This window comes from Psammomys obesus, unplaced genomic scaffold, assembly GCF_907164565.1.
Source record: "Psammomys obesus unplaced genomic scaffold, mPsaObe1.curated_primary_1811, whole genome shotgun sequence".
In the NCBI taxonomy this organism is placed as follows: Eukaryota; Metazoa; Chordata; class Mammalia; order Rodentia; family Muridae; genus Psammomys; species Psammomys obesus.
This window is the reverse complement of record NW_026590677.1, coordinates 8,556,577-8,572,421: the sequence shown is the minus strand read 5'-3', so window position 1 is coordinate 8,572,421 and position 15,845 is coordinate 8,556,577. Positions and strand designations below refer to the sequence as shown.

The window sequence follows — 15,845 nt, the reverse complement described above, 5'->3', positions numbered from 1 at the left end:
CACAGGTATAGTGTCAGAAAAAAACTGGCTCCTAAAATTCACACTAGTAAGCAATCTACCCAGAGAAGCCACATTGAAAAGGGGATCTTCACTTACAATTATGTGCATGTGTGGGAACATGTCCATGCAACTACCTGAGATGGCCAGAAGGCACCAGATCTCTTGGAGCTGGAGTTACAGTTGGTTTTGAGCTACAGGAAAAGAAACTCAGGCAGGTCCTCCGAAAGCAGAACAGCCAATTCTCCAGCCCAGGAAAGGAATTTTTCCTTTGAGAGCTCATAACCCTGCATTTGCCTGTCTCAGTACCATAAAAGGCACATCACAACATCTTTTGCTTTGAAATTTAGAAACAAGTTTTATTTAAGATCTGAAATACAATTCCTAAAATATCAACTTTTCAGAAAACTGTGGCTACACAATAATGCATTGCCTCTATCATGTTAGAACGTGCATTAGACTCAAATACAAAAACCAGGAAACAAACCACCATCCTTCAACAATTTGAGCAAAGATAGAATGAATGCCTAAGGAACAACAAAGATGGATTTGCAGAGGATGGGCTGTTTACGTCAAGCACCATAAAAAAAAAAAAAAAAGAGCACAAATGCATGGGTTTTCAGGTATATACATTTAAGTTGAACCTTTGGCACTAGGAACCAGGGCATCTCATCTTGTAGCATTAACACATATTAGAAAACTGTGTAGTGTCAAAGGGATAGAACCACCAGTATTCAAGCAATGTTGTCAACTAGGCAATAAAATGTTCTACTGAATTTCTTCTTTGTCTAATTACTGCATACACTGGTAGCAACTTTAAAATGAGGAAAGGAGTCAGGAGGCACTCCTTTTATTTCTGCTTACAACAGAACAGGAAACAAACTTAACATAAGCCCTGTTTTACACTGACAGTTTTAAAGAACATCAATTATACAATGAAAGGACTAAACAGAAGTGTTTACAGATACCAGACAATAGCAAGTGGTCAGTAGACCTTCACAGGGCTTTGCGGTGATACTCAGCAGAAGCCACTTTGTAATCACTGGCAGTAAACAGCGAGGCAGAATTCTTTGCCAGATACTTAAGGAAATCATGCAAATAGCCCAGCAGTAATGCAAGGCTTTTCTCATCAAGGGGCGTATAGGCCAACATTGCCCCAATTCTCACAAATAATCTCAGTAGGTGTGGTGCCCCATAGATCTGCGACATTGGCGCATCAGGGTGAGCCAGCAGGATCTCAGCATACTGGGGCCTCTCAAACTTGTAGAGCAGCTGAGTGCCCAGCATCACATTGAAATACTCTTTTATCCCCCCCACAACTTCATTAACTGCATACTCCTTATTATCAACACTTCCCTGTGACTTCTTACAATTGGCATACTCCTCAAGAATGGCATCTACATTCTTTTTAGCAGGGAGTTGGAACAACTGCTTCTGCCTAGTAACCAAGTCCCAGTCCTCCACTAGCCATGGTTTTAATTCTTCAGGAATCTTCACTTTCACTTCCATTCTATTCTTAAAAGCCTCCTCACTCTCCACAGTGGGATCAGCTCGTGCCCTTTTCTTCCGTGGGGGCTGGGGCATTTCGCTGGTACTGCCACCATCTCCGTTGCCAGGAGTCTTCTGCTTGTTCTTCCTTGTCTTCCGCACAGAACCAGAAGGGGGGTTCTCAGCAGAGCGACCCCCCCATCTTCCTGGAAGGGCTGGTTCAAGATTCTTTGGCTGTGAACCAGCTGACTTCTTTCCTGAGGCAGCTCCCCTCATCTTACTTCTCTGCATGTTGCTTCGAATTGGTTTCTTAAAGTTGTCTTCTTCAGCAGATTGTTGTCCACGAGTTTGAGAAGCCTGCTTTCTGGAACTCATTCAACCCTGTTTTTAGTCCAACCTCTGTAATATATAAAGTATTTTATTTGGTTGTTTACTGTGGTGATTTTAAGACCCATCAGCAAAACACATGTTAAAGTCTGTTGGAATATAGATTTCAGGTCCTTTTGTCAGGATCATTTGTACGTGCATTCCTAGATTCTCCTACATCAAATTCTTACTTCTACCCACAACTATTGTATCACCCAATAACTCATCAGACACGCCCACAAATTAGTTTCTTGATTTAACTTAAGAGAAAGAGATTGTGACAAAACCATAGAAAGAAGTGCAGCTGAAACTCAAGACTTGGTAACACGAGTAAGAGTTTGAAAGGAATAAGAAGGTTGGAGGTAAAATGAAGATTTGTGTATACAAGTCTAGATAAGCCTTAACTAGCTTAATGGCAACAAAGGAAAACTGAGCAACTCACATATAGGAATACAATATAATAACTGAAGGTTAGAGTCAAAGTAGACCCTGTACCACTAAGCCTGGGTAGTTAATTAGCAACTCACATATAGGAATACAATATAATAACTGAAGGTTAGAGTCAAAGTAGACCCTGTACCACTAAGCCTGGGTAGTTAATTAATAAAGCACAAATTTCTAAGGGTTAGTTTGACATCAACAGAAAACAAGATTAGTCCAATGATAGTTACATGCATAAAACACCTCTTTCAGCGACTGCTTGCTGGAAGAGATGAGAAACTGGGGTAGGAGTCAGTGACAACTTTCAGGCTTTGAGGATGCATGACCTTATTTGTATTATCCTCAAATGAGATGTTATATAAACAAGTAAACTGCTTAGAGGAGAAAGACGTTTAGTTTTGAATGTTTTGTATCTTGCGGATATACTCAAACAGAAAACATTCAAACTCAGGTAAGAGGTCAGAGCAAAGACATGGAGATTTAAGTAATTATTATATAACTGGTAGCAAGTACTATGAGCCAGTAAACCTTTTTATTGAGAAAATAGGCAGAATTTCACACACAGAAATCTGGATAACCCCAGGAAGTTATTTGAGGAAGTATTTGAGGAGTTAGCAAGAAAGAGACCACAAGTAAAATGGTGAGACCCCCATCAGAGAGTAAGAAAAAATGGGATTTTGTAAGCTAAAGAAGTTGAGTTGCAAAAGAAACAATATTTCAGTGAAAATGCATTTAAAAAATCAGTCTCCTGCATGACTCAATAATGAATCCCCTTGACTTACACACTCTTCTTTCTTTCCCTTCCAAGGATTCCTAGCAATTTCCAAGGTGGAGGCTTACAGATCTCCTAGGATGGTCTGGAAAGATGAAGTGGGAATACAACCTAGAAAGGAAAGTAGGTATCTGCAATGAAGATGAACTTTTGTGAAAACATGTAAGAAAAAGATTATAAATGTGCCTTAGACGTATGAAGGACAATATTAAGAGTTGTTGGTTTGTCACATAAAATTGGAAGGATTCAGACAAGACTAACGTATACTCTCTGTCCTTCCTCATTTGATACACAATGAACTATTTCTAGCTGCTGTAGTCTGTTATAAGAATGTCATGTTATGGCACGGTACTTCACACAAAAACTTCTACATGTAAATGAGGATACAAAGATGTTCACAGAAGTGGTATTTGCAATGAGGAACTGTAGAAATTTACGCATCTTCCGTAGGGAGAGGGTAATATTGATTATATCTGCACATTACAGAATACTCAAATGAATTAAGCAGAGGCCCATATACTGACACTGAAAACAGTTCAATGTCATTAGGCAAATAGCTAAGTAGCACAGACAGGAAGCCTAAAATGGACAGACAGGAAGAATTAAGCACAATTCTTTTCAGCAATGCGATCCCATTTGTTTTAAGTGGGTGTGTAAACATGCAAAACATGAGCCTGTTACCTATTCAGGGCAACTTCTGAATAAAGGATGACAGCCCAGGTTTAATTTACCAAGAACCAACTCAACGGAAAAAAAAATATATATATATATGAATGGGAAGTGAATTTCTGTTAACACAAGAGCTATCTGGACAACTTAAACCCATTTTTCTTAAGAGATTAACACATTATAAAGAATTCTACTACTCATACACATTCCTGTGCTAAATGCAATGTCTTGGCACTTCTATAGGAAAAACCACACAATGTTCAGGTCAAATCTGTATGGCCAGAGTAAATAAAGGAAAGGATCATGCCTGACTCTACTTACCTGGTACTGGGATTAATGCTTATACACCCAGTTTAGATGTAATACACACTTAAGGACATCTTTACTACTTAACTATGCTTTCTCTATACCCACCTTTCCCAGAAGTTTAACACTCCATTATAAGAGTATACAGTACAGTCCTTAAATTTTGACTATTCCAACTTTGTGTGTCCCCCGCCCCCCATTTAAATGTTGTTCAGCTAGCATACCTTCTCTTTGCTCTAGACTTCCTCTCCCTTATTAAGTCTCACCACAGGGCTTGTGTTATACCTAATCTTGGTCTCAGACCAATACACCATTTTCCCACTCAATCTCTAAAAGCTAGCTCAAGAATAAGCCACAGAAGAGTAACATGTTTTTATGCTTGTCACTACTTATATTTTTAAGTAAAGGTAAGCACATATTATCAAATACTAGATTTCAACTTAAAAAAAATCATCTTCCCATATTAAGCTTATAATATGCATTTTTTGGGCTATGACTGGACAGTTTTTTTTTTACTCCAAGCTAATTTATTCAGTGGGTCAAGGTATAACATATTTAAGGCTTTTTACCATAGTGCTAAATTGCTATTCCCTCAAACACTCCAATTTTAGAACCCTAAAAGTAAATAAAAATAAACAATCACACCACACCCTCTGTTAAGCACCTGAAAATCTTCATTTTTATTTCTGCTTTGTTTGCATAGCACTGAGTTATGTTCTCAACCCTCAACAGCTTTAAAAATATTTTTAATGTGATGTTAAAAAAGGGGTTTTAGTTGCCCAATATGCACTTGTGCTAACAGAAATCAACTCCCCATTCAAAAATGTTTGTCTTTTTGAGTTGGTTCTTGGTGATTTTATCATTTTATAGAATCTCTTCAAATTATTGTTGACAAATACTTTCCCTTAAAGGGCTCTTACAGTGTCAGATGTTCAGGTTTTTAAAGTTCTTGGCTCCACAGTTGTGGACATTGTTCTAAATATTTCATTATTACAGAATTGAAATATTAGGGGCACCAGGCAGTTATCGCTAAAGGATATATTCCAAGAGGAATTAGTCAAGGTATTTGCCTAATTAGAGTTTTGGTGATATAGCCTGATTCACGTCAGAATGTTTTAATTTGTATTCCTAGCCAAAACACTTCAAATTCATCCTTCCATCTTCAACCACACTAGACAAAGATAGATAATATTTGGTATGAGGAACTTAACTCAAGGCCTCCTACACAAGGCAAGCATTCTACTAATTCAACTAACTGTACCTCAATCATCTCAAACATCTCTTTTTGCCAATCTAACTTGTAGTGGGGTATGTTCATTTGAATATGTATTATCTCTAACCATCTTCATCTTTTTCTTACATGGCTATTTTTATTTCCTTTTCTATTAGGGTACTTCTTGTTTCACATCAATTCATAAAAAAACACCGTGGTTTACAGGTTTTAAGCACCAGAAGGATCTCTGAGTTCAAGGCCGGCCTGGTCTACAATGTGAGTCCAGGATAGCCAAGGCTACACAGAGAAACCCTGTCACAAAAAACAAAACAGAAAAAAAAAGATTTTAAGTGTGCTTAGTAGGGCCTTATGGACTGTGTGCACTTATGTATCTCAGTATTACAAACTTGGCCCAATTTTTCTTTCTATCTTTGGTTTTGGTTTGGATACCAAACAAAAGTTACAGAATTGAGTCTCCCCCAAATTTGTAGCACTCTTTTTTCAATGTTTCTTACTGATGAGTCCATCCTTTTCTCAATGTGAAATGCTTTTTTATAAATAGAGTGGGTTTATCTGACTTTTAAGGGGCTGTCTTCCCAAGCCCAGGCTGGTCTGGTCTTTGTAGCAATCCTTCTACTTTTGCTTTCTAACCACTGGGACTACAGACATGAGATAGCACACCCATTTTTGGGCCCTATCAGTAATAATTCTGGTTGTTCATGTAACGTTATCATAATGGTTCTATTATTATGGTTTAAAGACATAAATGTTGCTCTAGAATGATACTTGTCAATGGATATATATAAAAGGTGGCTGGTGTGCTATTTGCAGCAAAATACTGGGGTAACCTTATAGTGTTTTGATGAAATGTGATATATTCATAATTATCTCAGCTAAAGGAATGTCACTGTAAAAGAAATACCACAAAAGAAGTTAGACAGAGATCAGAGTGGGCAAAGACATTCAAACACATGTGAAATAAACATAGCTAGTTGTAAAACTATATTGACACCATAATTTGTACAAAGAAAAATCATAACACTCTTATGCATATCTGTATACATTTTACACAAGTTTTTAATTAGGTCATCTAGAAGGAAATGAGGAAAACTGGTGACTATAGAGAGAACAGGGGAACAAGAAAAAACCCCAGCCATACACATTATTCATGACTGTGATGTGGTCACACATGGGGCTTACATATACTTGCATTTTTTTTTTTTACTTCATTACCACTATACCACTGTATGCTTTACAGGCATACTACCTAGCCCCAGAGGCCCAAGAGAAGGTCCTTTTCCTCTTTGAGGCTTTCCCCCACTTCAGCTCTCTCTGGCCCTTGCTTTGTCAGTTCCCATTAAGCCACTTTCCGCCCTCACTCATTTTCTAAACTGCCTCTCTTCTATCAGGGAAGTGCCCTCTGCTGAAACATAGCTTTCACAAAGGAGAAATATTAGGGAAATTGTAGAACTCCTTTAAAAAGGGAGCTGTGAGGACACTGAGACACACCCCTCCCTTGCATTGCTTCATGAAATCAGACTCCAAATACAATTTTGTATGTATGTGTTACAAACACATATATTTATAACACCAACAATTTGTTGGTATAAACCTTTAGTTAACTGTACACATAGTTAAATATAATAACCCAATCAATGACATAATTTCTTTCCATTTCTTAGTCTGTGGCTAAAATCAAGCAGACATCAACTTTCTCATTTGGATCTTAGAACATGTCTAAAAAACCTCATGTAACCCAGGCTAGTCTCAAACCTACTATATAGATGAGTTTCTGAATCCCCTGCATCCATCCCCTATATGCTGAAGAGTATAGGCACGTGGCACCACACCTGGTTTCATAGTGCTATGGGATCAAACCTGGCACTTCATTTATGTTACGAAAGCACTCTACCAACTGAGCTAATTCCCAGCTCAACAGATCAGTTTCAGTCTGAACAAAAGAGAAAAATTACTTAAAAATGCTTAGCATGCTAGTTATGGTAGCTAAAATGATAGTTCTTAGAAATACCCTCATAAGTAAACATCCTTAAAACTTTTAGATCGATTGGATAAACCAGAAGTCTTTAATTCTAGAATTCAGTTCTAGTAGTTAATTGCTGGTTCTGGAAAATGAGAAAAACCAACAATATTAATTTTAAAAAAAATCCAAGAAAATTATATCCATTAATATATGAAACTGTGCTTATGTGTATGTCTATAAAATGTTTCATGACTATTAAAGCCACAGGTATTATTATAGAAAATACTTTTATGAGGACATTCTGGAACAAAGGAAGTTTTTTGGTCAGGGTTACAAGGAAAAGTGGCAGCGCCAGCAATCACATCCATCAAGTTTACTTGCTCTCGAGAAAAATAGTGCAATATTTGAATTTGTGAAACTATTACAGAGCACCAATTTTTATTATTTTTTAATTAAGAGAATAAGATTGCACATGGCTATATTGTTTATTTAATGTGCATTAGATAAAAGCCTTTCCTTTTCAGAATTTAGAGTACTTTCCCAGATGGATGCTTTTAATCTTTAAAATATTCCTAGACATTTTTTGGAAGGTTATGTGATGATATATCTTGTCTGTGAACTGAGGCCAGAAAAAAGGCACTTACCCTGTATTCTGCAAACAGGAATGGTTCTGCAACCAGGGTCAGATCTCCTGATCCTTACTGTATAGCAAAGTTAGCTTTTCTGATGATGACCTAGAAGGTCAAACAAAGAGATGGAAAACGACATAAAAAAATGAGATGGTAATTCTTTTCCATCAGTCAATACAATTTTATCTTACACAAAGGACATCCAAGCTGATAATGTACAAATTTTATTTTTTGTAGTTATATTTTCAAATGTACTTCATTGTATATTAATCAATTTCTGAAAAAAAATAATTAATTTGTATTATGGATAATTCGAAATATGAAATTGTGAAAGAACAGCATTACAAACCGATGGGAATCCATCATCCAGCTCCAACAATTACCAACTGAAAGCCATCTTGTTTCATCTGTAACCCCACCCACTGCTCCCCCCCACACCTTTTTTTTTAAGCTACCGAAAAATGACTTCAGGATTATGGAAAATTTCAAATATACACAATAGGAAAAAGAGGAATATATGATACCCCATCTGCCTGGCCCTAAGCTTAAATGATTATTAATCTAGGGTCCCAATCATACCCCTCCCACCTCTCTGTACCGCTGCAAATATTCTGAAGCAAATCCTAGTCATCCATGTATTTTGAAGCCATTTTCAGACATTATTTAATCCCTAAGCATTTATATATATGTCCACAAAATAAAGCAACCTGAAAACATAACCACATCGCCACCATTAGCGTCTAAAAAAAAATCTGACACCAATTTTATTGAAGAATATTAATCCCGTATTTAAAAATTCCCAGTGCGTTTTAAAGAATATTTTACAATCGGTGTGCTCAAATCAGGATTCAAAGAAGGCCTACTCATCGCATGTTCTCATTTTCGTTCCCCTACCTCCTTTTTTTTTTTTTTTAACTTTAATGTGGAAAAAATTCCAATCCCTAGCCATTCTGAAGCAGTTCTCGGCTAGCAAATTATTTTATCACTAAGGCTTAATAAATGCGTATTAGCACAATTTCTAAGAAAAAGGATGGTTTTCCAAAAAAATATATCGAGCGAATTTGCGTAATTTAAAATTTCCTTGTGCTAGACAAATATCTTTAATAACAATTGCTAATATCTTTCGGGGACAGGCTTCACATTGAAAGCCTTTCACGCACATCTGAGACCACGACTCTGAGATGGATACTATAATCACCATTTTACAAACATGGAAACCGAGACACAGAAAGGAGCCTTGCCCGAGTTGGGCGTTGGCGAGCAAGAATATGAATCCAGCTTTGCCTGAAATGGAAGCCACTAGCTAATCCTGTCTCTAGACACGAAGAAAAGAGGAAATCATCGACCCTTCCTCCCCACCCCCACCCCGAAACCTGAAAGGAGAATCCAGTTCTTTCCAGCAGCCGACGTGTGATCACTGCTGCTCCTCCAACCGCCATAGTAAAGCCAGGTTTCTCTGGCAACTGATATCCATAGGCAGACACGTCACCCTGGAGGAGGGCTTAGCCTTTCAGCCAATCACAGTCGTCTTTTCTAAGTTTTAGAATGTTCCATAACCAAATGATTGGACCACCGCTCCTACGTCACAATGACACTACGCCGCAGTAAAGGCGGGCGCTAGCAACCTGCTTTTTCATGGTTAGGGCTGAAATCAAACCAATTACCGTCCTTCTTCAGTGTGCTCCCCCGCCAATGACAATCGCTCTTTTAGGTTCTTAGCCCGCCCTCCAAAAGCGCTACAGCCTTTGGGTCATAAGTCTATAGGGCAGCGTGTTCACGTGGCCTATTTTCACGACCCAGAGTTCCCCTGACCGTGGGTTTTTTTTTACCCCCACCTTTCCCTCGCTCCCTCTTTTTCTCCTGCAGGGGTTTGTGGGTCCGTTCCCCTGCCCCGCCCTCGCACTACTGGGAAAGGAAGTGTCTACGTGGCTTGCGGAAATAGGACAGGCGGAAATGAGCTAAGGTTCCCGCGAGTGGGAAGAGAGCGAGGTCAAACTTAGGGCCACGCCCTCAGGCCTGTAGCGCTACTCGGAACCGGGAAGACAGAGGTTGGGAGAGGGAGGGAGGGAGAGCGGAGAGGGAGGGGGAGCGGAGAGAGAGGGGGAGAGAGAGAGAGGGAGAGAGAGAAGAGAGGAAGAGAGAAGAGAAGAGAAAAGAGGGAGAGAGAGAGGCGGAGGGGCCCAAAATGCTTTAATGAAAAAGAAAATAATTAAAACAACGTGCCAGTAACAGGGCTTTGTTAGAAAAGGCCTGCTGATTTAATTTATTTGCTCTGTTACCTCTTTTTCTTCCTTTATTTTTTTCCCTTTCTTTTCTTTTTTTTTTTTTTTTCGACCTGATTTAGCTGGCCTGGAACTCATAGAGATCCACCACCTGTCCCTTCTTGTCCTCCCAAGGGCTGGGATTAAAGCATGCGCCACTCTACCCAGTCTTGTTTAATTTTAGACCTTAAAGATGCTCGTTATTCCTACATTTTAGTCCACCAAAGTAAACTCTTTCCATGGTTAATATTCAAAACTATATTAGTAACTTAAAAGGACATTTTCTCTCAGGCTTCCAGTATATACCCCTCCCCATCACCTACACCTCTCCCCTTTGCCTTCCACCAAGTTTATTGCAAACTTTGCTTCTCACCAATTTTACTGGCAGAAAAAAATATTCTAATGAGAACACACGCAATTAAATTCCCCGATGATAGAAACTCCTTCAAATTCCTGTGGATGCTAAGCCTCACCTACTTTTGTTCCTAGTCTCCAAGCATAGTGATCATCAGGCAAATACGCATTCCTCAAATTTCCAGAAAGTTCACTGGGTGAGGATTGTACTTCTTGAATCAGCCACTAGATGTCATCAAATCCCAGCAAAGGATTTGCTGTTGGACTACCAGGGCTTGTGAGATTTATTTATTTATTTATTTATTTTGCTCTACTTCTTATTTTATGGAGTTAATTATCTCTGGCTGTCTCATATATATCTTAAATTCTTTTTTTCATTTTTATTTTAATTATATTTTATTCGTTTTGTGTCCTAGCTGTAGCCCCCTCCCTCATTCCCTCCCAATTCCACCCTTCCTCTCTCATCTCCTCCCATTCCCCTCTCCACAATAAAATCAAGTTCTGTGAAGTCACAATACTAGGCACGGAATTATATATACAAATATTCTTTGTTAATTTCTTTCCTTGAAAAGAAAAGTCACCTGTTCTAGCTTTTCTTTCTCCCTTGGAATTTTTTTTTTTTTTTTTTACTCAGAATTGATAAACAAGCTTAAATGCTGATGCTAAAGTCCTTTGTGAGATGGAGTGGTGCATCTGCAATACCAGCAATCAGAAGGTGGAAGGACCCCAAATTGAAGGGCAGCTTAGATTTTTATGTTGAGACCCTGTCTCTACATAAATAAACGAATGAAAGAATATTCTTTTTTTTTTTTTTTTTTGCTTTTTTTACCCACTATTTTTCAGTACTTCAGTTTCTCCACGTGGCAATTGCAGATGACTCTAGTCAGTCTATAAAGGTAACTCAAAGGTAAATTTAGACCTCAACATTGGAAATTATCAACTTCCTGTCCTCTTGAAATTTTTATCCAATATGTGTGTATGCACCATAATTTTATGTAATGGTTTTTTTGTGGCGAGCAAGAATGTAGGTACTAGCTGGGTGTGGTTACACAGGCCTGTAATCCCAACACTTGGGGAAGTAGAGACGGGGTTCACTGTGAATTCGAGGCCAGCCTGGTCTGCACAGCCTGTCCAAGACAGCCATGGCCACACAGACAAACCCTGTCTCAAACAACAATAACAACAACAAAAGTCCATACTTAGTATAACAAAAGTTATATTTTATTATAACTTTTGGTCATCAAAGTTACCACTCTACATTCCTAACTATGGTCTTCAATCTGTCTCCCCAAGGCTGCTCACCTGTGTGACTTACCGTAGCTGAAGATCAGGATTCTGTGGGAGGACTGCAGCCTCAAGGCACATCCAGGTGTCCTTCCCTCCAGGTGTGCAAGAGAAAGAACACTGCTCTGGTCTCTGCTTATATACTGTCCAGTGGGCGTCATCATCATGACATTCTAGTCCTGTGTCTGGTTATCTTGAGGGAGTGATGTCACTGGGGGATGGTTATCAGGTGCAGCCTACGGTGGAGTGGAGTTCCTGACTAAGCTGTTTTTATAGGACAAAAGGCCTTTTTTTTTAAACCACGTTCATCACATTCTACATAACTTGGTTGTGTCTTTAGAGTCAGATAATAAATAGTGAAACATAACTCACACTGTTTCAGAGAAAATAATGATAATGTAGCCCTGAGGGTTTTTTTTTTCTCTGAAAATGCACATGTGTAGCAGAAGTGCTTGCCTGAACATGTCCAGGCTAAAGGTCAGTTTCAGTCAGGTCTCTTCCTCCATTGCTGTCCACTTTTATTTTTTGAGGTAGGGTCTCTTAATGAACTTGAAGTTTGCTCTAGGGGCTAAAACAGTCTTGTCATGGAGCTCCCAGGATCTGCCCATCTCCCCAACAGTCCTTTTAAAATACTGAAGTTACAGATAAGGGCCCCTTGTTCAGCTTTTATAGAGGTGCTGGGGAACTGGACTTAGGTCCTCATGCTTGAACCACAGATACTCTACCCTCTGAGACATATCCCCAGTCAGACCCTCAAGTTTTAAATGTTTTCTATATTTCAGTTGTTATATTAAATCCTTCCCATAGATACTTGATTCTTAACAAAATTGTACTATACCATAATCAACCAAAAAATACATTTCACTTATCAATGATATGTATTGACATATGTGGGTGAAGTTTTAAGAATTAAATCTTACTGTTTTTAATTATGTGTAGGTGTAGATCAGCATGTGGGTATGTGACATGAGTACAGAGATTAGAGCCATTGGATCCCTTGGAGATTGAATTACAGACTGTTCTGAGACACCTACATGAATTCTGGGAACCTAACTTGGTTCCTCGGGTAGACCAGCAAGTGGTCTTAATTGTTGAACCATCTCTCCAGCCACAACGGTGAAAGGTTATTTTAGAGCAGTTCTCCAGGCAAACCAGAAATATCAGTACAACCTGGTAAGTTATCAAACAATTAGATTCTTAGGTCCTATCTCAAATCTCATAAATCAAAGGTTCTCTACATGGAGTTTGGCAATCCATGCCACTACAAACTGTTCTAGTGAATCCAGTGTGCCCTAAAATTTAAGAGCCACTGCTTTGGAGAGCAAAAACATAACCCTTGTTTTTGTTTACCACTAGAGGGTGCCATAGAATATAAATCAAAATACGAAGGATGTATGTGTTCTGAAACACCCTGCATAGTATCAGCCTCATTTTGCAGATTAAGAAATGTGTAGAACTATCATCCTCCGTTTTCATCTTTCAGAGTCTGAAACCAACTACATTATAGATTGTTCCTTGCTTTGACTGATGTTCCCCGAACCATTAAGGTGGTAGAAAAGCAAACCAAGTATGTGGAAATAGGTTGATAATTTTTATACCTTTCCTTTTTTTCCTTCTACAGGGTATAATGCAAAGGCTCAGGAATGGTCTCTTTGTTGTTTCCTATTTCTCAGGGCTCTGTCTATTCTGTAGTTATCCTTTTTAGCATGTATCGTAATCTTTTATGTATGATAAAGCCCTAAGGGTGGTGAGTAAAACAGCTTTGAAAACCCATATGGGTCACTCACTCTATTGCTCTATACACATTGGTTCTCAATGAGTTCTGATATTCAGTTATTTTTGTTAATCGTATAATTTATAAGTGATAAAATTTGAACAATTCCTGGCATTTAGATTTCTAGTATTAAGATTTCTAGTTCTTTGGTTTAGTTTCTATTTAAGTGATTTTTTTTGTTGTTGTTGTTGTTTTCTTTTCTTGTCTTTTTTTTTTTGTGAGATACTGATACTTTCTGACTCACGAGAAAATGTGTATTTTGGCCAGTTTTTATGTGACACCAGCTAAGCACTCTCCAGGACCCCTCCTATCAGCCACTCCAATGGCAGGATTTTGGCTCATTCAAACACTATTAGAACCAATTCAAGGAATTGAATTGAGGCTGACCAAGTCCTATGACATACCACATTGTGGTGATTTGTAGATTAAAGATGTGTTTGAAACCAGAAGCATTTCAGATTTCAAAGCTATTCAAATTTAAATTATTTTTTAAAACAAGTTCTCTTAAAACTTCTAAACTGTAGTATCAACACCTATTAGATGGGAAAAGAAAAAAACAGTTCATGATCTTGCGACCACTCTGTATAATACAGTTTCCAACTAGTACATGTGGCTATTTAAGTCACAATTCATTAGAATGAAAAAAAATATAGGTTCAGTTCTTTGTTCTGGCTGTATTTCAAAGGTAGCTGAATATTGTTCCTGGATGTTGTTTAAATTTAGATATAGATCATTTCCACCATCACACAATATTCTGCTGGACAGTGCTGATTTAGAAAATAGAAAGTCTGTAAATGGGCCTAGCATGGTGCGTGACTCTTGACAGATGTTCCCAAAAGGTGATGTTTTTTCTCTGCTCTTCTCAACATCAGTGCTGGGGTGCTCCATTAGATTGATGGGTTCAGGAGAGGGAAATGTGTTACCCAATATACATTAAGAATCTATATTTCTGACTGCTGCAGCAGTATTCTAATAGGTTTATCCTGTGCTTTCAAGAGCAAGAGCATGAATAATGGGAATTAGTTTTAGAATCAGAGAGGTAACAAGAAGTGGCCTAGAAACAATGTTTGCTGTATTCAAGGCAACACAGGACTCAGCTCTTTTCATCTGTTATCTTAGCAAATACTCACGGAAGCCCAGAGAAGTTAAACAGTCACCTAAAGTTGCTCAACCAGTAAATTGCAGAGCAAGGCTAGACTTGTTCCTGACTTTAAAGCCCAGGCTTTTTCCTGTTATGTTGTGTACCCCATCAATGTAAATAGTCCCCACAACCTTAACTTATTAGTGGAATAAAGCCTCTCATAGATTCCTGACTTATAGTCAGTTCTCAGAAAATGAAAAATGTTCTTTTTTAGAATTTACGGCTACACTGTTGTCTTCACATACATTCTACTGGAAGAGAAACATAGCTTAATTTTTTAAGCTGAGGCACGAGGCCAGACAGAAAGTATTTATTGTCTCAGCCTTCACAGGACATTCAGGGGATCCATGAGCTCTCTATTAATTTGCAAGGCTACCATTAGCTCATACTTTGTGGTAATCAGAATTATAGGCCACCTAAGGGCAGACAAATTGCAGAAATATGTACACTCCAGTGGAACAGTGAGAAAAGAAATGCCCCTTTACTTGACTCTGCTGACAACATCACCAAGGCAGTTAGTTGAAAAAGACATTTCAGCCAGGAATTTTGTTCTCTTAGTTGACTACTATTGTGTAGCATGTAACCTACCTGCCAGTATATATGGTCCTTACTAGTATTACCTTTTGAATAACAAAACCTTCCTTGGTCTGAAAGGTAGTGGTCAGTATTGGTCAGATAATATTCTGTTGTTTATCCCCAGTGTCCTCCTATGTCTTATGGGTAGTAAGCAAAACTTCTCTAGCCTAAGGTTTAGTTGTTAACATATCATATATGTGTGTGTGTATATAATTTTATTTTAAATTTTATTTATTTTACTTGTATAGGTGCTTCATCTACATGTATGTCTGTGCATTCTGTATGTGCCTGGTGACCACTGAAGCCAGAAGAGGGCATTGGATTTACTGGAACTGGTAGTACCTACAGTTATGAGTCAATATGTGTGTGCTCCAGCTTCAAATCATAATCAAACTTTAAAAATATCAAGTAGAAGCTGGACAGATGGATCAGCAGGTAAGAACACTTTTTGCTCTTGTAGAAGACGAGGGTTCAGTTCCTAACACCTGTGTGGTGGCTCACAACCATCTGTAACTCCAGTTCCAGGGACTTGATATGTTTTTGTGACCCCTGTGGGTAACAGGCACACAGTGATATACATACATATATGCAGG

The 15,845-nt window shown here is 38.4% G+C and overlaps 1 protein-coding gene and 1 long non-coding RNA gene across 5 annotated transcripts in view; one reads left to right on the top strand and one right to left on the bottom strand.

Moving 5' to 3' along the window:
• Positions 1-329: 329 nt before the first annotated feature.
• Positions 330-11,859, bottom strand: Morf4l2 (mortality factor 4 like 2). 3 transcript variants are annotated; one of them, XM_055608255.1, is made up of 4 exons: positions 11,793-11,859; positions 7,878-7,967; positions 3,075-3,175; positions 330-1,884 (listed from the first exon to the last, which is right to left on the bottom strand). In XM_055608255.1, exon 4 carries the CDS (start codon positions 1,858-1,860, stop codon positions 994-996), a length of 867 nt encoding a protein of 288 aa, XP_055464230.1. In that variant the 5' UTR covers positions 1,861-1,884; positions 3,075-3,175; positions 7,878-7,967; positions 11,793-11,859; the 3' UTR covers positions 330-993. The 3 variants fall into 3 exon arrangements, with proteins under 3 accessions (XP_055464230.1, XP_055464229.1, XP_055464231.1); XM_055608254.1 differs by lacking the exon at positions 11,793-11,859 and adding an exon at positions 9,236-9,327; XM_055608256.1 differs by lacking the exons at positions 3,075-3,175; positions 11,793-11,859 and adding an exon at positions 9,236-9,327.
• Positions 9,853-15,845, top strand: part of LOC129677615 (uncharacterized) — a 20,365-nt gene continuing 14,372 nt past the window's right edge. For both annotated transcript variants that reach the window (XR_008720223.1, XR_008720224.1), the window contains exons 1-4: positions 9,853-9,910; positions 11,771-11,862; positions 12,701-12,934; positions 15,501-15,687. This is a non-coding gene — a long non-coding RNA (uncharacterized LOC129677615). The remainder of the gene's footprint in view (positions 9,911-11,770; positions 11,863-12,700; positions 12,935-15,500; positions 15,688-15,845) is intronic.

Bases quoted from the DNA above. Each gene is read 5' to 3' on its own strand.
- Morf4l2 (XM_055608255.1), bottom strand. From the start codon at position 1,860: ATGAGTTCCAGAAAGCAGGCTTCTCAAACTCGTGGACAACAATCTGCT.